This window comes from Haplochromis burtoni, unplaced genomic scaffold (genome assembly GCF_018398535.1).
Source record: "Haplochromis burtoni strain Fernald_Lab_line unplaced genomic scaffold, NCSU_Asbu1 Contig_257, whole genome shotgun sequence".
Classification (NCBI taxonomy): Eukaryota; Metazoa; Chordata; class Actinopteri; order Cichliformes; family Cichlidae; genus Haplochromis; species Haplochromis burtoni.
In genome coordinates, this window is record NW_024582618.1 from 347,155 (window position 1) to 371,211 (window position 24,057).

Here is a 24,057-nt window from a genome sequence, read left to right on the forward strand (position 1 = left end):
ATATCTCAGGAAGAAGATGTGCTGCTAAGTGTACTGAAACAGACAACATGTTAAGAGAACACAAGCAGAAAACCAGCAGCCCTGCAGTCCATTCCTATGTATAACCACTCTCGGTGCTTATGGAACTTAGCTAATCTACTCTTGATAGAAATTCATGTTCTCGTGCCAGTATGACCCAAGGCCACCGCAATTCAATAAGCAGTGCTACGTTTTTGAGTCAAGAGCCTTTGAAACCTGGATAAAGTATGATAAACTAGGAGGGAGGCAACACAGATTGGTTCAACAGACGTGCTTTTCATCCTGTTACAGGGAGAGAAGAGAAGCTCTCTGCCTCTAAGCTTCCAGCAGAAGAAAGTCTAACCTGTCTCACAGCAGAAAGAGAGCGAGGGGGGGGGGCTCTCTCAAGCTTTAAGCTCTGAAACCGCCTGTCCACGGACTTCAGCTCAGCCAGCTCGCCCTGAGCTGGGTTTCACTCACCCTGTCCTTTCTAATTAGGCAGGCACAGTTCAGAGTGGAGGCTCTTTTAATTGGACACCCATCTAAAACACACGCTGAGTCCAAGCTGCCGGCCATTGACTGGCTGAGCCTCTCTTGTGCAACGCACACAGCTTCCAACACAAAGCGCAGGCTGCCTGGCACAAGCCCTGACAGACCGCAGGGACAGAACTGTCAGGCCTGTGTGTTTGTGTGTGTTTGCATGTTTAGTCGAAGGCGGTGTTTGTGTCCCTGCCCGCCTGTCTGCACACACTGGTCGGTGTCAGAGTCCACAGTGTTCCTGTGACGAGGATCTGGGGGAGACAGTTGCGAGCCGTGTGTGTCACTTAACGTAGCGAAAGGCCCCTGGGGCCTGACTTTACACGGTCAAGGCAGCACATGTCGCTCTCCATTAGCACGACTGGGGCTGCGGCTCCTCTCCGAGGCCCTTCCATGCAGAACGGGCACCGACACCGCGGTCAGCACCAGACCCGATTACTTACCACCAAACTACCGTTAAATTTGAAACGCTGACAGACGCGTGTTTGCCATTTTAAAGTCAAACTGAGTTTTGAGCATTGTGTATTCGGCTTCAGAGCCTAGAAAGAGAAAATGTTTGACATTTGAGAGCCCTGACGATTTTACTGACACGTTACCAAGTGGAGCTTGTTATCGACCTGTACGTTGTTGACACATTCTTTTTTCATAATTTCAGCACGTAACATAATGTTGCTTTACTATTCTACTACATTGCTATCAAGGTAGGCCCACCTGCTGCTACTTTCCACTCAGAAAGTGAGTTGGTCCTGTTACTATTTCAATTTTATTGAGGGAGAACTGAATAAAGATCGTCCCCACTAACTTGAATACATATTGCTTGCCTGGTGCATAAAGAAGAGCCCCAAAAGTAACCCAGCTTCCAGCTCTCGTTCCATTTGTGTTTCCCCCAATGGCTCCGCCCTTATGTTCCCACTCCAACTATGAAGACTTTGTGGTCACATGACTGCTAACCATGCGATGTTAAATCATCTGCCATTTAAGACATGTGAAAAACCCAGTCTAACATTCCTATTAAACCAGCAACCATCTTGGCGAATGGTTGCTGGAAGGCGCTGTGAAACTGATAACGTCTCAGTCACACGGGATTAGAGACCGTTCAATGACCCCCTGAACCATTGATCACTAGGAGAAATGTCTTCCTCAAGCAGCTGGCGAAAACCTCTAGGCGAATGCTTTGGTCACTAGCAGACTGCTGCAGTCACCTTTAGTTTGCATGGAGGACGCCAACTTGTCTCCTATTTCCAAAGCAGCATTTAAAACGGTGACAAATGCAACGTGAAACAGAAGCTGTTTACCTTCAAAGTAAAAGTTGCACCTTTTAAAAGGCCTCAGCTGCAACGCTGAGCACAACTTTTACTTTCATGATGATGATGAACGTTCTTCTGTTTCTGGTTAACACCGAACTTTTCAATGCCTTCCATGTAAACTACGAGCTGCTGGCGACTGACTTCAGCAAGCATAAGGAGGTTTTTGGTGCAGCATCAATGTTTGCAACTTGCGATTTTACTCATCGACTGTCAGCAGCATCCAGAAACCACTTCACTATCGGTCAGTAAATATACGTTTTTCTTCTCCTGACTGGTGGTTGTATCGCGCACAGCACAGTGGACAACTCCTGCGTCACGAGAAATCTGAACACACTGCAGTTCAGCAGCAATTAAAGTTCCATACCAGTGGAAGATTAAAAAAAAACAAAGAATATGTTTCTCAGATTTTTAAAAATCTTGTCACAAAGCAGGGTGTTGCGCTGTAACCGGGTCTCTTGATGTAATCATGTTTGAAACCCAGCACTGGGATTTGTCGTGAAGGCAGAACAAGCCCTAGCACTGGGTGATAGAGGCGGTTCGGTTAAGGAAAAATGCAACCCGACAGGTTGCCAAAGTGTTTGCTGGAGGTTGCTGGCTACTGCTAAGTGAAACCAGTGCTGCAACCGGAAGTGGTTATCATGGGAGACCCCGAGTTGTCTGCAAACAACCTGCAGCTTGATCAGGTTTGGCTGCAGGAAACTGGCAAAACCTTTAACTGGCTTCACCATTTCTCTTTCTGCTGTGGTGATAACCACCAACTAAAACCAAACACAATCACGTGATTTGAGAAAAAAACATGTTAACATAGTCCACTCCTACAATCATGACAAATCGACACTGAAGTGTGCAGACAAGCTGTGCAGTTTCGTGTGCCGTTCTGCTAAAACAGAACCCAAAAATGTAATCATTTCAAGCAGCATCAATCTAAAAAGTGACAGAGTGTGCAGAAGCACACAGCAGCGAAAACGGCAACATCCTAGCATCTTCCCCCAAGCTGGCTTTAAGCCTATTTACATACATTGTTCCGATGAAGTGACACTTTCATCAGAGTGAAAGATTTACACCCCACAGGGCGCACTAGTGTATTGGGCACAATCACTACTTCTCTTTTTGGTATGAACAGATTAAAATGAAGCCCCTACAAACAAGTCACAACGAGCACCAAAGATATTCCAAATTCAGACTATTTTTCCAGTCTGTGCAGCGGAGAGTGACTTACTGGTGCAGGCGGAGTCAGGGGGGTCACTGTCAGCGCGGTAGAAGCCATTCTGGCACGGACAGATACTGGCTCCTCGTGCACTGGTGCGACTGTTGGCTGGGCAGGGAGCGCAAAATCCCTCTCCGAATTTGGATTTGAAGGTCCCGGGGATGCACGCTGGATGAGTGGGCGAGAAAAATGAAAAGGACAATAAGAACAAAAGCAAAAAAAATATATAGATCTATCTATCTAAATAAATAAATAAAGGAACAAAACAAACAAACAAAAAAAACCATGCTGGGCTGTCACTTATCTACAAGACCAGCGGCTGTCACATCTGTCAGAGAACAAAGTACCTGTGAAGTAGCAGCAAAGCTCAATATTTATGGAGGAAGCGCTGATACGTACGTGAGAAATGACGAACACTTAAGCACGAGGGCTTATCTATACATTTGCATCTGCTCTTTCATTTTCACTCTCTCGGCTAGGTGACATTAATCTCCCTAAAAAGAGAGTCGGGATGACAGCAAAGTTTCATGTTGAAGAGGAGGAAAAAGGAGGATAAAGATGAAGACCGACTGCTGACAGGAGATTGCTGTTGTCAGACAAACAGGGATGGAGAATGCTTCTGAGAAAAGGGATACACCCTAAACCCATCAATCAGTGTCTGCTCAGTCCTCGGTTCTCCGAATCCGCGCCGCGGAATACAAACAAGGCCTCCACGCGCGTGTGGAACGGCTCCGTAATAAGCCAATAAATCAATCCGAATGATCAGAGCAGACGCGAATTAGCCGAGCGGAGTTATTAGGACAGCATACGAAAAGTACGGTTATCTCACACGATGTGTCCAAAGCGATTCGTTTGAATTCCAGAGCGTCACGCTGAAGGTTGCGTGATATCAAGTCTTAAGGATAAAACCAGCATAAGCCGAGACTAAAGAAGGATTCAGATAAAGGGGATTAGCAGCAAAAGGTCCGGATATATCAGCCCCCCTTGTTTTACTGTTTGCCACATTCCTAACCGGTGCTGTAAAAGTGGCGGTCTCTGGCAAACATCTGTCGTGTCAGCATGAGGGCTCCGACAGGAGGGAGAGTCTGTGATTAACTAGTTGGGTTAAGTGGTCTCTCGTTTTGATCTCAAGTTCCACCCTAATTCCCCAACAATGACACTTTTAGGAAAAATCAGCGCAGCTAATGACACCGCAACGGCGCTGTGCAATAAAAAGCCAAAGACGAGACGAAAATGTGTGTTTTTTTACACTTTCACAATCCGAAGAGACCTTAAGGCTCTACAGTCTGTGATCTGATTTATTCTTTTTCGTGTTAAGGGCTGCATTGTCATCTTCTCTTATTTGTTTGTTTTCCCCCACTCCTTTTCGAGAGGGTGCTGAATCACCCGGCGCTCTTTTCTCCAATCCATTAACCTCTTTGGAGGGCACCATGATTTTCCAGTTTTTGATACACTTAATGTTTCCCTCTCCCCGCTCTTATTGTGCCTCATCCCCCTCTTCTTTTCTCTTCTTCGCCTCCTCCTCCTCTCCATCTCATCCTGTGTTTGGCTGTGAGCGAGAGGCAAGACTGAGGTAAGAAATGAAATGTCTGAGTGATTAATGTTAGCGTGGCAGTGTTGGCTCACGTTGGTCTGAATGGTGTTAATGAGTGTGGCCGCCTGTAGATTAACTAACAGGAGGCCGCGGAGGAAATTACACTTCCTCATCACAACCGCTGGCTGAGGCCCTGGAGAGCTTTTTATCAGGCGCTGGCGGCAAGCTTTTAACCTTGAGCAGCCAAATGGCAACGAATGAGCTCTCAGCCAATGTTAGACAACATTTCTCACACCCAGGTGAGAGGAAGCCTTGCTTGTCTGTCTTTGACTTCTCTGCACCTTCCCTCCCTTTTCATTTTCTGTCCCGTTTTCTTTCTTTTTTTTTTTTGGGCACATTCAACCCTTTTTACTGTACATCGTGCTATCTCCCTTTTCTCTGTTAATATCTCTCTTCTCCGGACTCCGTCTCTCCGCCTCTATTATGCGCATTTTCCTTGCCTTTCTGTTTCTGTGCCTTCCCGCTATCTTTCTCTCCCTCCTGTCCTGCCCGCACAATATTTGTATGCGGCTCCTCTCTACAACAGCTCATTAATTCATACTCTCCTCCACCCACCCCCTCTTTCAGGAGCCACACAATAAATGCAGGGAAGAGGGCACAGACTGAGGTGACTTGCGCCGAGCATATAAAGGAGCTTTGGTTAAATAAAAGTCGAAATGTCTGTTAAATACACGTACCCTGGCACTGAGTGCTATCTGCGGAAGGTTCAAAGCCGGCGTTGCAGGTGCACGAGCCCACGGGAACCATCCACTCGCCGTCCCCGTTGCAGTACAGCTTCAGCGGCACGGACAGCTCCATGGCGTTGTTCACGCAGGCCCCCGGGGCAATCACCAAGGAGGTGGCTTCTGCTCCCGTAGCGGTCTCGGGGAAGACGGCAAAGTTGGCAATGGTGGTGGAGCACTTCTTGAAGAAAACCCTGACTGAGATTAGAGACATGCAGGCTCCCAGGTCCTGGAAGGCCAGGTAGAAGCCTGCCTTGGAGAGGGGGCCAAAGCTGCGCACTTTGGTGTTGATCCTTCCCGCTTCCAGCAGAGAGAAACTCTCATCTGGGGCAATAGTATCCACCTTCACGTAGGGGTTCTCCCTCCACAGAGGGCTGGTGTCCGTGGCCATGTCCCCATCTGACTCATAGTAAAACAGATTAAAGGTCTCTTTGCAGGAGCCTGGGATGTTGGGGATGCTTGCACAATCGCGGACGGAGAACTTGAGCTCCACGTAGACGCGAAGCACGCCCTTGCGGGGTATATAGTCCGTCCTCAGCCAGTTGTTCTGGCTGGGCTGTTTGACATTGCACACCTGGTAGGTTCTGATTGGGCTCATGGAGTCATCGTATCCGCTGACCTCCTCCCACTGTGGAGACAACACGGAGACACTGCGATGAGGGGAGGTAATGACTGTAAATACTGTGCAGAAAGGAGCGGAACGGCTTTAAGAATTAAATGAGGAGAAAAAAATCCCCGTGATTATCTAATGCTTTCTCTCAACGCAAAAACAGTTCCATTTCTCGCTCAGCACCGACCGAGCTGCGGCAGAAGCTCAATTTTTAATACGCTGATAATTAATATTAAATAGTGTTAAATGCAGTGCATCCTAATGCAAACTGTTCACCCATAGAGAATGTTGAAAACAGCTAAGTGATGTCTGGCATAAACATGGTTGCACGAATATACAACACGTGCACACAAACACACATTCCCACGACGTGCGTGTGCGCGTACACGTGGCCTGTGCAGAATAATTTGCAGCTAAAAAGCTTCTAATTGCATGAATCATTCAGAAAATTCTAATTATTATGGACTTTCAATAGAAAACATTTTCCCATTAAAACAAATTTCACACATTATGGCTGTTTGACGAGTTCTGATACCGATCGTGTGTCGCAGCTCAGATCACCATCGGCAAATCAGTCACTTGCGGGGCTCCGCCAAAGCTCAACTTCAGTAGCTATTAAACAAGGTGCAGACACACCTATAGTCCTATAGAAGGCAGCGCTCGCATCGACGTCTGTTGCGCTGCAATCGAAACAGCCCCGAAGGAAGACTCGGTTTCTGTAACCCACCCCCCCACCACCACCACCACCTCTCCTCCATATATGTATAATGCAAACAGTGAGTTATTTATTAAAACGGCCATCTAAATGCAATGCTTTCAGTGTGATTGCACTATGGCAGCACTCTGGAGCATTTCAGGTTACATGGACTCTTATATATGTCCTCTTATGCCTACACACACAATACAGGAGCACATATTTGCATCTGCTTCGGTTTGTGTCCCTGCGAGTCTGATGTCTTGCTGTAGAAATAGTGATTTAGGGGCCCGGTGTGACACGGGCACCATCTATGGCTTTATGTGTTGTTAACAGTTGCGTCTCTATATGGTAACTAACATTAGCAGCTATGATAAATGTATCGGTGGGTCAATAAATTTAGTCCATTAGGAAATAACCTTGTGAGAAGTCAATTGTTTTGATTCCCCACCACCGCCGCCCCACCCTCTAATTCCACGTCGGACTGAATGCTTCGTTTCCATAACAAATGAGCGTTCCAGAAATTGATTATTTCAACCGGAGGAAAATAATGCATAACTCATCTCACGTCTCTGAGCTCCCCGCGTGCAATTTATCCCCAAACGATGAGCCCAAGAGTCAGCATTAGGCGTCGTAAATCACCGGCAACCCCGCTGATGCACTACCTGACAAATATGATAATTGCCGGGCCTCCTTGAACGTATGGGCTTGTCAGGCGTGAGGAGAGGGGCTGCCTCGCCAGTCGTGACATATGACTTCATGGATGCTGGGACATTTCAGAGCCGGCCCTTGTTTGGGGGGGGGGGGGGGGGGGGCGGGGGGGGGGAGCCGGGGCTGCCGGAGATCGTTTCCATGGAAACCCACCATTTCCATTGACTGACTTTGCGCTCATGTAGCGAAGACAAATTACACTGGCCGAGTGTGGGGGAGGTCTGTCAGGCTGTTAGCCCTGGGGTCAAATTCATGTTGTTTTATTTTCTCACAATTCCTATAGGGGGTATCAGCTGAAAACCTTAATTTCTGTCTGTAATGCGCTCTTGGGCCCACATTATAAAAGACACATGCTTTCAGTTATCAGGCTACTCTATCCAAGGGAGACATTCAAGGTAAAGTCTAGCTAATAGTCCTTAAACGTGGCGGGGATTTGACTCCTGTTTGTGTGCGCTTGCTCATTAGTATGTTTAAAGTGCAATATGCACAAAAAGCACAAAAAAGATATTCCTTTGCTGATCTTTTCACGTGGTCTGAAAATCTTTGATATCCTCCACACAATGTCTCACAGTGTGCTTCTCATTTGCTTTATAGAATCCGAGAAAGCAAACATACACTGCAAAAACAAAGCCATAAAGCAGCAGGAGGTGTGCTGTTCAAGGCAGACTGGGCTCTATTAACAAGCAAATGGAACAAATGCTGTTAAAGAGCGAGGAGAAAAAAACACAACTAAGCTAAACACATGCGCAAACTCACCCCACTCTCTGGGAATGTGGTCCAAGCCAGCTCTGTGGTAGCCCACCGACTGTCCATAAGGGTTTCTGCAAATTAAGAGTAGGAGTAAGGTTCACAAACTGGGAATTAAATGGTGTGAAGAAGGATAAAAAACAAAACAAAAAGTGTTGCAACACTTTAAAGACCACACACACACACACACACAGTTCTCTGTTCTCCAGAAACGGATGCAGGTAAAAACGACACACACACCCCTCGCTCCATAACCTCCACCCACATGCGTTCAGTTTTTTGAAAGCTCTGACAATCGTGGCATATCTGTGCTGCTGCCTAATTAAGGCTTTCTCTGCGTTTGGCACCCACAGATGCACTTCTTTCAAATATTCACTTGTGGACTAAAAGAACAAAGCCTGTTCAGGGTTTTATTCAGAGAGGAAATATCCCAGGGGAATTGAAGGGGGGGGGGGGTCACATGAGCAGGAATATATTGTTCTCTGAGGCAAAAACACAAAAAACTGTGACCTCTCTCAGGTGAGCAGATGCTTACGTCACCTGGCTGTTTACAACTTTGCGAAGACGTGAGAGCCAAGTTGACAATCTTTTAGGGGGGGGGGATGGGGAGGAGAAGTTGAGAATAAACAGCAGGATCAATGAGCTCTGTCGTCTGGCTGTCAATCACATGTTTACCTGAGTGGGGGTGATCTGCTGAGTTCATCTGATACCTCACTCACTCTTGCAGCTGTGTGGCCGTGCAGGCTCCCATTGTTCCTCTGCTGCTAATTACTGAAACAATTACACTTTTCTTCGCGGAGACTCAATGACACAACTCCCGCTGTGCACCATTTGCTCACAAGTTGTTGATAACAGCGCCGGAGAAGGGTGTGAGAGGCTAAAACAAATAGCGTGTCCTGTGTGGAGCAACAGTAGCACTTGGTGGCTTTGTTCCGGTGGAGCCCGCTGAAGACAGTGGTTACAACACAGTGTGTCCTTGGCTTTTGAGTGTCACTAACTAAAATAAGTTGCATTTGGGTGTCTAAATCGGTCGTCCATCTGTGGCTGCTGATATGAGCGATGTGTGTTATTCAGGCAAAACCACAGCGGCTTTTCTTCTTCTTCTTCTTTTTTTTCAGAGCATGGGAGATAATGGACATAGATCTATACATGCACGGGGATGGATTACTTTTCAGTGGTGGTCAATAGTGTGCCAGTGGAGATGCAAGATTACACTAGTTTTCATTCTAACGGCAGAATGAAAGACACACAGTGATTGGTGGATATAGGAAATTTTACCTGGGGGTGGGGGTTTAGGCAGGGTGGCACATTTCTCTTTAAAAAGGTATTTGAAAATCCCCTATATGTTAATGAAGCCAACAAAAAACGCTTTAAAACTACTTTTGTATCATTATCTCTTCTAAGAAAACAAAGAGACAATAAATGAGACGCAAAAAGGTTCTCCAGTATAAATACATAAATAAATAAATAAATAAATAAATACAGAAAACAACTTAAATTACTGTACAGGACTAATCGAAGGCTCCACAGCAGGGGGACACTTGCCCCCCCTTGCCCCCCCTGTAGATCCGCCCCTGCACTGATCTGTCTTTCATACAGTTACGTTCACATCGTGGTTAAAGGGAAGCAAACAGACATCCCGATGTGGCGTTTTTATGCTAGGTAACGTTGGATGTGTGTGTAAATGATAACAGCCGCTTGATGTGCAGCGATAAACTGAGAGTTAAATCCTATAAGGCTTCACTAATAAAATGCTTGAGACTGCAAAAAGTCAGTGAAGATGAAGCACGCAAGTTTAACATAAAGCTTGAAACTGGGGTGGGTGTGCTGTGTCTCAGTTTGATCTAAAGCATGATTCATGATGATTCAGTGCAACCATGCATCACGATTTCCTGTAGGTCACCCGTGTGATCGGATCCAGCCACTAAGAGTTTATGTAATGAGTTTATGCTCCCTGATTGATCAGTCGCCATCTGTGATCCTCGGGACACGTAGCAGCATTTTAGACACTTATGGGAGCAGCTTTTCCCTTTCTGACTGGGATCCAGCTAATCTAGCCGTGTACGTGTAAGACGTAACTGTGCATTAGCCGTCGCTAAACGATGGTTAATTAGGCATTCACTAATCACATAAACTCATAATGACTTGATAATTTTGAAATAATGGAGAGCAAGAGGAGTCGTGCATTAGCTGAAGAAGAACTAAAATGTTTTCCTTTACACCCTTTTTAAATTTTATATTCTGTTACAGTGGTAGATGCTCACATTAAGCACGGCCGAAGTTCAGTGAGGTGAGCATGTGCAAGAAATCCCTCTGAGCTATAGGAACCAATCACTTTTAGATAGCTTTTTTTAGTTCTTGGCTCTGTGTGATGTCAGCAAGAAGGAATATCCCTAATATGGTTAGCACTGAAGCCCCACCCCCTTGTTATTAAACCTTCTGTATACCAGAGGCAGCCAATCAGAGGCATGCTGGCATGTCGTTTCAGACAGAGAAAATAAGGAGCTGGACCAAGACCCAGAAAGAGGAAAATTAGGATTTTTTTAAAGCTAGGAGGTACTCCAACCCAGTCCAAGAATAAAAAACAAAGTGCGGGAAATTAGCATAATAGGCCACATTTAAGTGTGGGATTTGTGCTTAAGCAGAATTTATTTAATGTACAGTACATTCAGAAATGAAAAGTAGGCTGCTAGGTTGGAATAAGCATACGAGTGGTTCTGCAATAAAGAAAAAAACATTTAATATAAGGAGGAATAAGTGGCTGCTTCCATTTTTGTGTGTCTGCGTGTTGACAATAGAAATCCCATTTACCTGGGCATGATAATTAATAGGTAACATTTGCGCAGAGGGCAAATGCATTCTCAGTTTTCTGAGCTTTACGTGCGAAAGGGCATGAGCGACAGCGGTTAATAACTTCACTTGTCGAGCCCAAATGCACGTTCGTGTACAAGGTTGTTTTACTGATTAGCACGACTCGAGCCAGAGAGAGGAGGGACTAATCAGTGAAATCAGCGCCTGTTGTCTTTGCTTGGCTACACGCGGGCCCTCGCGGCGCACAGCCAAGTGAGCACTGGACGGCTCGCTGCTGATCCGTGGATGCAGGCCCGTCTCCAGAGTGTCTGATCCACCCCCCACACCTCCCCTTCCCTCTATCCCCTGTACCCAGAGGCAACAGGAGACAGATCCGCTCAGCCTCAGCTAACCACAGCCTCGAGCTCATGCCTCTTTAAAACAGGCTTCACCTCACACGGCGCAACAAGCAGGGGCAGCAAGGTGACCAGCTCATATCTGTAAAAGCCCCCTCTGTGAAGGCAAGGACTGCACCCAGCTGATGTGAGGGAGGGGGGGTTAAGAGGGGAGTGGGTGGACCTTTGACCTCCATGCGGAGCAGGAGGAAGACAATATGTCTACCGAGATCTTAAAGACGTGGACTCCTGTGCAGTCTGGGCTCACGTGCTGCTCGAAACACTAAAACTGCAGCGTGAACACGGTTTTCGTTCCTCACCGGAGTGTGTCACCGTCCTCCTCCTCCTCCTCCTCCTCATCATCATCAAACCACTGACTCCCAGAAACCCGCTGAAAAAGATCCCATTTGTTCCACACCTCTTCCCCCTCCTCACCCCACCCCTTCTCCCGTTAAATTTACAATGCCTCTGAGATCCCCTAACTGCTATAACTCAAATCCAGAAATCTCTTCCCCTCCACCACCGTTACCACCACCTCTCCCATAAAACTACAGCAGCAGTGGAGTCGTTCTGCCCCCAGGGGTAAAAAAACAACAATGCTCTGCAGTGGGAACTTTAGAGCATGACCACCCCCGTGGCATTTGAGGCTCTTTCTTTCTCCCTTTTTTTGTATTTTTTATAATCGCCAAAATGCCACACAGCTCTGCGCTCTGGGAGCTCACACACGCTGATGTTTTATTCACTTTGTATGAGCGGCCGCATCATGAAAGAGACCCCCCCCCTCCCCCTTGTACTACACAAGACACTCTGCCGACAAGCAAACACATGAAATATTGAAAGCCCAAAACATCATCATCGTCGTCGTCGCCGTGAAGATCTGTAAATGCTGCAGGTGTTAATAATAAGAACTTCACTCACAGTGCACCTCTCTCTCTCTCTCTCTCTCTCTACAGGCTCACAGCTGAGTGCGACGCTCAGTTTGACGCCTGATGATGAGCACCTTTTTGTGCTGCTGACCTAATTTAAACACGCGCAGCTGCTTTTACAGGTCAACAAATAACGATTCTTGTTGACATTCGTGTGTGTAGGAAGTAGGGAAGGAAAAACAAATGTGAATGAGGCTCGCTTTTAATATGAAAATCCGCCCCCCGGTCCTCCCTTCGAGCGTTTTGCACCGCAGTCTTGCAGGGCGCGTTTGTAAAACGCTTTCTGAGCGCTCATCCATCTCGTTTACGAGTTTTTTTAAAAAAAGAGTACAGTAAACGCCGACTGTAAATGAGAGCATTAGAACGTAAAAACGTCACAGCTGGCCCAGGCTTTTACTGCAATCTGCTGGCGCGAACCGGAGATAAGTCATCCTGATCACTTTGGCAATTAAAGCGCACACTTTCAAGTTGCCAAGGTGGATCCAACAACAACAAGAGACCCCACTGTTCAAGGCACATGTAATCCCGCCCACACCATCATCACCACGACTTCTCATTTAAACCCGAGTGATGATCTGCCCTTCATGTTTACCCTCAGAGGACAAACATTAGTTAACCCCCGTGCTTTGAGTAACACTTAGTGGTCGGGCTGAGGGGAGAAAGCGGGGCTGATCACCTTTGGCGTCAGAGCCCACTGGGACTCGGGGAGTGCTGCTGCCGCTGCATTGATTTACTTGCTGACACCAGAATTGATGAGGGATCAGGGGCTGGCCACGGTCCAGGAGAGGCAGATTGGACGGGGAGGGGAGAGAGGGAGGCGAGGCAGAGCAGAGAAATGTAGCTACAGCTCGGAGAGAGGAGCCCACGGGCGAGGGAGCAAGGGATGTGGGCGATGGTGGGCTTCTCCCCCCGGGGGAGGTGGGGCTCCGGGGTGGGCTCGCAGCGCACTTGTTAAGCCGCTGACCTTTAACTCGCACTTGTCATCTGAAAACGTTTCACATGAGCGTCCCAGCGGCATTGTCCGGGGGCCAGAGATTGAGCCACACCGGGACTTGTTAAAGCAGCCCCGCTTAACAGGACCCACAGCATGTCTGCACCTCTCGCACGCATCACAGGAGGAGCCCTTTCTTTTTCTCCTCCGTGGAGTCCGTCTCTAACCTCTGTGGAGCTGTGGGGGGGGAAGAAAGGTGGGGCAGGTGGGCATTCTCACCGGGCTCGTGGGTGTGACAACAAGGACAATAGCAACAGGGCAGTCCTTCAGCCGCAATGGAAACACAGGGGAGTAATCATACACAAATATACACACACACACACACACACACACACGCACGGACTGGGGCGTTCTGATGCATGTGTGCATGAATTGCAGACTGACGCTCAGCCCAGGAGCCCGCCTTATATTTACAGCCGTAATTACGGAACACACGGATGCCGTGTTGCATGTAATCTCTCCGGTGTAGACAGCGTGCATCACTGATGTGGTGTTCAAACTGACCTCAGCGTGATTCACACTGTCATGAAAAGGAGGCACAGTGTGTGTAATTGTATGTTTTTGATTTTTGTATCCCTCTGCCTGACAATAACATGGTTCGATGTCAGTTTATAGCGCCTACAAACAGCCCATTGTTCATCCGCGGGGAGCAAAAAAGTAGTGATGAAAAATATCAAACGACCTACCTTCTACAGCCAGGACCACAGGGACAACGAGGCTGCACACCCACAGCAAGTAATCCATTGTCATAAACCAGGCTTTTGCAACATGAATAAAGGTGTGTAGACCTGGAGAGGATGGATGGATGGATGGATGGATGGAGACTCAACCACGGAGCACCGCAGCCGAGCTTTTTGTTCCCCTCCACATTCTCATGTCTTCAGTTGTGATGAGGGCTCTCGCCGCCCCATTCAACCCAAATCCTCAAAAGAACAAGAGGTAGCCGAGCGCGTCTGTATGTTTGCATTCACCCAGCTCCCCAGATCCTCCCCGGAGTGTAGTTGTGGATGCGGTGCTTACAGGACCGCTACGCTGCGCCCTTTTCTCAGTCTCATTCTCTTTCTCTGACTTTACCGACACGGAGCCTCGGTCCAGGGGCGCATCTCTGTGCTGCTGCCCCCCGCGGGAGAAGAGGGTGGAAGCCCGGAGTGTGAAGCGCTCTCCGCCCGCAGAGGAATCTGTGAAGTCCGCTCTGACCAACTCCGTGCGGCTGTTGCTCCTCTGCGAGAGATGTGCGTCGGAATGGCAACACAGGGGCACAGACACACACACAGACACACACACAGAGGGGGGGCTGGGAGCTCGAGGTGGCGTCAAGGCATACTCCGTGAACTCTCAGCTTCTGGTAGGCACTTTCAAAACAAGAGCATGTCTTTAAAGACAACTGGATAGACATAAAAATCGATGAATCGATAAATAGATAGATAGATACCTTATTAATCCCAAAGCAGCAGCAGCAGGATAAATAATTAAAATACTACACTCTACAATAAATAATAAATGAATAGCACAAAATAAATTATTATTTTTGTTTTTGTTATTATTGTCAAAGAAGCAGCAAAAGCTGTGATGTGGTGTGTTATTACTAATAGAAATTCTTGAATTTGTAGTTTATTTTATATCATGTAGTTACCACAACCTGTGTTCACAAAACTTTATTTATTTAAGCCACTTCTATTCCTCCGTGGTCTAGTACTTATTACAGTTTCCTTATATATCACTGTCACCGGTTCAAGACTGAAAGGAGGGATGAACCCGACCTCAGTGGACACAGTACTCCCAGTAAAGCTTGGGTAAGGGGGAGGGGTTGTATCTAATGTAAAATGTACGTTAAATTAAATATGCTGATCCATTTCTGTATTGTGGACATCCTTTTTGTAAATAAGGGGGCCGCTTTTTTTTGTTGTTGTTGTTGTTTAATTATTTTTATTCTCGGTATAAACATTAATAAGTGACATCAGCTAAATTAACCACTGCACAGGCTAGATCAGCGTTAGCTCCTGCTTTACTGGCGTTTTACCTATGGGGCCTTTTATTTTGAAGGCAAAACATCCACATTTCCGTTTTTCACCTGGACGTTTTCGTGTGGTTTAACGCAGCTGGCGGGTTGGAGGGAGGAGGTGGGAGGAGATGGAGGAGGAGGAGGAAGCTGGTTTGCCAGCAGCCACTGGCCCAAAGTGTTTGTCCGCGCTGGCAGCAGGTAATACCAGCCCGGACTCCCCGCTCATTGCCGTTAAGTGGCGATCAATTGTGGCATTAAGTGGACTGTGGTCGTACTGGTTGGAGGACGTCAATATGAGCTTTGATAACAATGGATAGAGAGCGCCTCTCGTGGGTTATTGAGCAGCCTTTGAGGCTGATACACTGCAATAATAACCAGAAGTGATTTGAGCTGCATGAGACAGTTTTACTTGGTCCCATCAGCCCAGTTCATCTTTACCTAATGCATCAATTGATCAATCCTACTATAAAAGTGGGGCTGTGCAGGGAGAGTTACTGAGGCCTCTTGGGAAATACTGCTGGGACATATAATTGTTTCCCTGTGAGGCTTTCAGAAAGACGATACAGTTTACCGCTCATCAAAGTGTCATCTCCAGAGCAAAGCGGCGTCGTGACAAACTGCCTGCCCTCATTAGTTCATGCCATACTTTGACCTTTTGAAGTCTCTGTCTTGCAGTCTCTCCTTTTAGGTCCTTTCCCACCAGACCCACCCGGCCTTTTGTTTCTTGACGGGCTCCAGCAGGGAGAGTGTGTGTGTGTCTGTGTGCTGGCTCGCAGAAGCTCTCAGCTTAGGGACAAGGCTCCCCTTCACGATGCCAATTCATCCGTCTGTGCGCCTCAGCTCCCTCTGCTTCATCCCTCCGCCTCCACCCACCCCTGCTGTACCCCACACAGGAACACACCCACACACACAAAGCATCCCCCCCCCAATAAGTCCCTCTGTGCCACACACTTAAGACTCCCCCATCCCAAATCCTCACCCACCACTTCCAATCCGCCCTCAGCTCCCTTAAACTTTCTTTGTCCCTCAGGCTTTGTGTACTAATTAACTACAGTTCAGTTCCCAGCAGGCTCAGGTCAGCTTCCACTAGAGAAACCAGTGACAGACAGCCTTTTTTAACTAGTTATATTCAAACTAAGAAAACGACAATGACGACGACAAAGGACACTGTCGCTGCCGGCAGCATCACTGGAGTCATGATGAGAGGAGGATATAAATAATGAAATGTGGCAGTGCAGAATTTAACTGCTGCTGCTTCTCTTTTTAATTTCTCTTCTTGTTTTTGACATCCTTCATCGGCTGCAGATTGCTTGTTGTTTGTTTGTGGTGTGTGTGTGTTTTCTAAGAGGCTCCCAAGAGACTGAGAGAGTTTTGGACGAAAATTTACAAATCTGCTTTTGAATTCAGCTTTGCTACAGTCCTTGAATTCTCCACGGTATCTTAAAGTACACAGTGCGGGGAGGAATTTCAACCCATTAACGGGCAGGAAAAATCCAATATAATCTCGGCGCTCATTCTTCCTCTTATTTTGAAATATCCTGACAAGCCCGCATAAGACTGATGGCGATTGCAGAGTGTGCCAAACCCATTTTGCTTTTAATCTGCAGCGGTTCTAGTTGTATGTCTTTGACTTGCAAAAAAAGGCTCGTGGAGTCATGCCAAGTTCATCCGCGTGATACCTTCAGGTGTTGTTTCAGAGCAACCTCTCGCCCTCCCTCCCCACTCTGACATGATGAACTGGCAGGCAAAGTCTTTAGAGTCGCTGGCTGGATTTGGATTGTTCGTGCTTCACTTGTTGCAGGTGGAGTAAAGAATTGCCGCTCTGGAGAGGATTCCTATCCCCTCGCAGATGAGAAATCAGCTCTCAGACTCAGGGGAGAAAATATATATTTTACAGAGCATGGAGTGAAGACATGAAGAGCCGAGGATGGAGGAGGAGGAGGAGGGGATGGAAACGAGCTCTGTGGGACAGCAGTGTTAAGTTGACAAGAAGGGATGACAGAACATCTCCACAAAGCCAGACTGTCTCCTGTGAACTACTCGTGAATTATGGAGTCTGTCCAGCTCGGCTCACTCTGTGTGTGTGTGTGTAACAAAACAGGCATGTGCACACAGAGCTTCGTGTGCACTCAGGGATTTATGTCAGACACATGTAGCTGTTTGTTTTTTTTACTTTGGCTTCCAAATAAAATTTACATGAATGCGGCAAATTCTTGAGATGTCTTGCACGCTTATCTTCCAGCTTTTTTGTGTGTTTTTTTCTTCTATCATGAGAATAAAAAAAATGCAAATGATAAAAACGACTCAGATTTATATTCATACTTACGATGCATAATTAATAGCATCAAACAGTGGGGAGCAAATGGTTTATGTAAGTTAACCTTGGGGATCCTTCCAATACATTCTTTTCGATCCATAACAGAACAGATGCTCAAGGAATGCAGACACGCGGCAAATACGAGGGAGAAGAAGAACATTACCCAGCAAGGAGCAATTGTTTTCTTCTTCTTCTTCTTCTTCTTCTTCTTCTTCTTCTTCTTCTTCTTTTACTTCTTCTGCTTCTGCAGGGAGGGCTTCTTTTTGATCCCAAAAGGAATCTGAATTTAAAGTCTGACTTCAAGACAACTACTGGAACTTCACTGGTGACACACACACACACACACACACACACACACACACACACACACACACACACACAGGCAGAGTGTTGTGTTATCAGTCAGGAAAAAAGAAGGAGCTCTGAAAGCAGAGTTATGTGTAAGTTTTTGATGCCAGCATGCTAATGAATCTTCAGATAATGCTGCCTATCCTTCTTCTTGCCAGTCAGATTTAAATAAATGAAGATGTGAGCTGGTGCATTTAAAAAAAATCACCAAAATGCAGGAAATGATGTGTCCGGTGCTTAAATCTGCCCCCTGGATCCAAATGCTCAACCCACGCCCACGGTATCGCCATCATTAGGCTGTAGCTGAAGGACGCTTTAATCTAGTCTCATACTCTTGATCTGAAGAGTTTGTAGAGATGTAAAGAACTGTCATCAAACATAATTTTTTCCCTCTAGATGCTTTTTTTTTAATCACTTGATGGAAACTAATGATGAAGATTGTGTGTAATCTTCAGAAGGCCCAGTAAAGTGACCATGTGCTTAGACTGTTTTACAACTAGGAAAGAATAAACCTCAGCTGAGCATTAAAGTGTAGTTAAGCTTGTAGCAAATCATTAAATCTGGTCTTCATCTTAAACGGTGTCATAAGAGCGGGCATAGTTGTCACGAGTGGACTTTTTAGCCAGTTTGCCCCTGTTGTGCTACTGTCATACAAATATAGCTAACAATAATATGCTCGCACTGCATGGGCAGTGTGTTTGGGATTAGCCTTTGTCAATTAGACTCTTTCCAGATGGTATTGTATGGTGGAACGAAATCTGACTTTTCTGTGTTTATAATTTCAACAATTTTGACAAGATCTCCAACACCACTGGCTGAAATGGAGCCCCAACCATGACTGCGGTTCCACCGTGCTATAGACACTCACTGTTGTACCTCTCTTCTGACTTCCTCCGTACATACTGAAAATGAATTGAACCATACATTTTAAATTTGGATTAATCACTCCATCAAACCTGTTTCCACTGATTTTCACTCCTGTTCTTGTGTAATTTGGCATACATCAACCTTTCCCCTCTGCTTCCCTTCCTTAAGAACGGCTTGTTGGCAGCCACCTTTCCACCGAGACAATTTCCAAACAGTAGATGGATCAAGTGAAGGAGCAGATCCATCTCTCAGGTTCGTATCACATCTTTGCTGGAATTTTCCGTATTTTTTAAGGACCCTCCAAGGGTTAAGGACTTTCAGATACCGTTCACCATAGATACTTTTGTAGGGCTTACACATCTTCTTTTGTCTTTGGCCTGTACTGTTTCCTCAAAATTTTAAGAACACTGCACATCATGCTGAGATATGCCAAGTTTAGACTAATACCTGCCTGGGAATCACCCTGTTGGTTTAAAAATAAATGTTTTATTCCTGTCAAACTGTGTTATCTTTGGCATTTTTTGCAGTTTGCTATTATGTGTAGGCAAAACACTGATCCATCCCTTGAGGTAGATGCCTTTTTATGCTTGAATGATTCATAGGTCAGTTTTAAGTGGCTTACCAAATAAGGTACAAGTAAAAGGACAAGACTTCACATTTACAAGAAAGTGTGGCCCCTATATATAAAGAAAAGCTCGGTAGCTCAAGACTGTTACATACTGTAACTGTATATAACTGTAGCTTTCTGAAAGTAAAACCTAAAGGACGAGTATAGTTTTAGAGCTGTTAGCATTAGCTTAATCTTAGCTTAACAGAAAGTCACAGTACCCCGCAATAAATAGACTAAATATAATAATAAAAACATATATTTTTCTAGCATTTGTCCTTAAATAGCTAAAGGTTGTAGCTTTGCGTGGTAAGTAATACTAGAACTTGTTTTTTGTTAGTTTTGTTTTTTTTTCAAACTTAGCTAAGCTAACAGGCTAACAGAGCTGTAGCTATGGCAGCTGTGGTGGTCGCCATTTTTCCTCATCCCATTCTTGGCAAGAGAGTATGTCTCTAAATACAATTTCTATTTCATTTCTCAACTGGGGTCTGCGGGTCCCAGCGGAAACATTAGCAGAACGGTTGCAAAGGCGCTGAGTAAACACACAAATGTCACTTTTTTTCTCCCCAGGACCGAAAAACCTGTAGATAATCTATTTTCTTTAAGGCTGCTGATGTGAGAAAAAAACAGAAAATAATCTGTCAACAAATGTTGGGAGACGACACTGACAGATAATGAGGGGGAAAACAATCAGGAAAAGACGTCGCCCGAAGAGATCGCACATAATTCTGCATATATTTGAATATCTGTCATTGTCTGTCTGAGCTTGTTTGCTAACAAGACCAAAATAAAGAGCTCAGAGGCCTCAAGAGCACCGCTGAAACAAGACATGAAACAGAGCAGGAGGGGCATTTTGCTTCATTGATTGGAGAAGTAATGATACATGATTATGTTCAGACAGGGATCTGGCTGTTAGCTGGCGCTTAAGGGCACGAGCACTGCTGGGCTTTTCACAAACTGCTGTCAGCGTGTGGTTGTGTGCACCACTGATTGATTATGAATCGGTGTTCTGTTTGGGGCGCTTGACATGTTTGTCTCACAAAAACAGCTCCTGAATCAACTCTCGGAGCTGTCACTGCTCCGGGTTAGGGCACGGGGCTCTGCCAAACGCCCGCCGCACTCCCTCCGTCTCCCGAACTTCCTGAGATAATGAGTGGAAATCTGTCAGTTATTTTATAGGATGTTCAAAATGACTACAACTTCAGTGGGAGATTTCAGGATCGCAGGTAATCTAAGCCGCCGAAATTGTGAAATAATGAGCGCTCACGCGGAGAGTGAGGCAATACACAGCAAAAACTAATTAAGAACAATTTCATTTTAGTGGGTACAGACAGTTTTTCAGCAGAAGTCTTTTTCCTTCAGAATTATTCACAGGAGGCGTTATTGATGATTCGCCACATTCGGCAATTTTCCCACCATTCTCCTCCTCCATTATTCATCCACCTCTACTTTTTAATCTCCTGTGAGCTGACTCAGAACTCCACTTCCATTTGCAGACTGTTCCTCCTCTATGCTCATGTCTGTAGCATTGATTAAATGGACCCCAGTGGGCTGGGGGATTACATTGGGGTCTATTTGAAATGGCATTTCCACAGTGTTTTTCCATTACTGAGCATACTATTGGAATTTAGATAAACTGGGTCCTGGTAGGCTATGTTGATTTCTGAGTTTATTCGTCTGGTCCACATGGGGTCCATTTGCTGCAATTTAACAATTACTGACTTTGGCGTGCTTACTAATTTTCTGTGTTCACATCCCTCAGCAGCCTAGAGCGCAGCCAACCAGGCTCCCACAGGAAGGCAGAGGAGAGGACGGGGGGAATAGCGGAGGCAGAAAATGAATACAGACAATTGTTTTTCATCAGCTGAGATGGAGCAGGGACACGATCAAACGGGACTGAGACAAATTAGATAACAGAGGAAGGAGACTGAAAGACAGCCATGCCTGCTGTTCCCATCACTGCTCTGTCTTGTAAACGTATTTGTAGTTTTAACCATGAGCTGGCTCTTAATGGTGTTTTTTTGTTGTTGTGCCCCCTCTTCCCTCCCCATAGCTTCAGCTGGAGAAACAGGTTTCACTATTTGCAGCGATATCTGTTCAGAGTGGCGGTTCCCCGCGTGAGTTCGCGGCCTTTAAATCTCCATTTTTGTGTTTACTCACTAAATGCAAATGCCTTAAGGAGAGCCCTTTCATCGCAGAATTAACTTTCCGGTCATACTACAACCCTGAGTTGACAGAAGTTAAGAAATGTGACATTCGGAGGCTTTTTCTACATCTATTATTAACACCAGTGTTCTGGATCTAGGAAACCTCGGGGCATTTGGCCTCTTTGTCATATATGATTTTCCCTGACAAGTGTCCAGGTAAGCGCTGTCTGCCACACTCTCCTGCAAGCTCCTCCGCCCCCATAGGTGGAGTAATTGGTGTCAGACAGTTTTGCTTCTTACACTTCTCATTTGGAGGGGAAAAAAAAGAAAACCTGCCTGGCTTGGCAGTCATTCCAGCTAAAGGGCCACACTTTAACAGCATTTCATCACCCGTCGTGGACTGCAAACTGATTTCAGTCAGGCGGCAGCATCCTCCACTCTTCAGGTTCTGCTCAAGCATGAAAATCACCTACGAGCTGAGCAGCTTACTGCTGCAGGAAACCAGTGCAAAACTCTACTACTTACTCTAAATCCTGGACACCTGATGAACAGGTCGACTCCCAAAATGCTCCAGAAATTTCCAGTATCATCAGTCCCATGGGTTTGTTTTGGTCACTGTGAGAGCACTGATGAATATTTCCGGTAAAATTAATAAAATATCACAACGACTGATAATCAAAATCCTTGACAGACAATATGAAAGGTGCTGCTCATACCAATTAACGTACAGAGAAGGCTCAACTCAATCATTATTACTGTGCGTTTCTAAATCATCCATTTTTACTGCACCGTTTAGCTGTATTTAGGGAAGCTGCTCATTACCTGCTGGCCGCACATCCAGACATAGATGCTAGCTGGTGAACTGCGGAGTATTTAGCAGGTAATGAGTCTGATATTTCCCTTGGGAGTTTGGGCGAGATCAAGAACACAGCAGAAAGCTAAATATTGCACACAAACAAGATTTCAAATGAAGTGGAGAAGCATCTTGTGATGGGACCACAGCACCTGCAGTGCTGGAGATTTCTCAGTCTCCCGTGTTATGTGATTGTGGGCCACATAGTAAAAGATAAATGATACCTCATATTGGAAGTTAAAAAGGAGACTATCCAAATTAAAAAGAATGCAGCAGTGGGCCCTTTAATGGGGAGCTGGGTTGAGTGAGTAACTAAACCCAGCACCCAATGGGCACCCAAGCCCATTTACTGTGTTTTCCTCTTGTTCTGCCTCAATAAAGGCTAAAAAGCTCTTAATAAGAAGTAAATAGCCTCCTTAGCTTGGTTTTTCCTGGCACCCTTACTCAGTACTAACGGATCAAGCCATTCCCATCCTCCAACCTGACCTTCACTTTGATCTTACCTAAGCACCTGTACACTTTTATTATCGGCACAGGTCTACAAACAGCAGGGAGCAGTGAACCTGAAAGTGTAACTGCTTCCTCATCTTGTGTGACTGTGTGTAAACTCACGCTGAAAACCGTCTCCTGATGAACGATCTCACAGTAACACAGCGAGAACCTTTCAACAGCAGGATGTGTTTTGTTTACTTGAGACTTTTTCCAGGACTGTGCTCAGTATTTTAATCACAGGGCAGTCAGCTCAGTCGCCTTCGCGTTACCTGAATGAACAGCAACCGAAAGCGACTTAACAAGCATTTAGATGCACACACACACACACTGAAGTGCAGAATATTTCATATATATATATATATATAGAACATGGAGACGTCTCACAGAGTCTGCAGCTAACTGAGCATTTTAGGTTCTTTTAGTGACTGGTTTTGGTTTTCTGGCATGCTTTCCTGCATGTTTCAGCCTCCTACTGCAAACTACTGCATGATGACTTCCCAGCTCCAAGACAGACACAGTTGGCAACTAGCTCAGGAAAAAGCCCGTTGACATCAGCAGTCGGTTGCAGGACCAAAACAGAGACAAAAGGTGGCTGAATATGGCTTTACATTGCAGGGATGACTGCAGGGATGTACTGTAACTGCAGGAGTGTGAAACGCAGCTGTTTGCTAACACGTTGCTGCTGAAAGCCTACTACTTAAAAGAAATCTATTTTTTCCTGTTTTTGAAAATTAAATTGAAACATCTCCCTCTGAGATTGACTGAAAAGGAAGCATAGAAGACTATAATTGATGCTCAAGTAGCATTAAATTGTAGAGGATACGTCTTTACAGCACTGTTTTTATTCATTTCCTGATCTAATACCAGATGTTGTTCATGTCGTTCATCATTTCAAACTGTAAAACTAAACTTTTTGTTGACTGAAGAGTCTTTTTCTGCATTTTCTCTCAAACTTCGACATAGTTTGTTCCCACATAATACTCCAACTTCCTCTTCTAACGGTTGAAGCTGTCCATCAGACACACCTATCCCCTGAAGACCCACATAGCATGACCTCATGAGCCTCGGCTCGGAGCAAAAAAAAGCAAAAAAAAAGCAGAAAAGTCAATTTTGGGTCGAAGGCTCTGAGAAACCTTTTCATAATGAGGTCAGGGTGATGCTGCGTGCCCTGTGAGTGTGTGAGTCAAACCGAGCGC

The 24,057-nt window shown here is 45.8% G+C and overlaps 1 protein-coding gene across 1 annotated transcript in view; it reads right to left on the reverse strand.

Annotated features, from left to right (window-relative positions):
- The window catches only part of ephb3a (eph receptor B3a), a 37,424-nt gene extending 22,896 nt beyond the window's left edge, over positions 1-14,528 (reverse strand). The window contains exons 1-4 of the mRNA XM_005939066.3: positions 13,915-14,528; positions 8,136-8,200; positions 5,320-5,992; positions 3,061-3,216 (exon numbers count right to left, since the gene is read on the reverse strand). Of these exons, the coding sequence (XP_005939128.1) occupies positions 3,061-3,216; positions 5,320-5,992; positions 8,136-8,200; positions 13,915-13,978 (958 nt within the window). The 5' untranslated portion in view covers positions 13,979-14,528. The remainder of the gene's footprint in view (positions 1-3,060; positions 3,217-5,319; positions 5,993-8,135; positions 8,201-13,914) is intronic.
- Between the last annotated feature and the right edge of the window lie 9,529 nt (positions 14,529-24,057).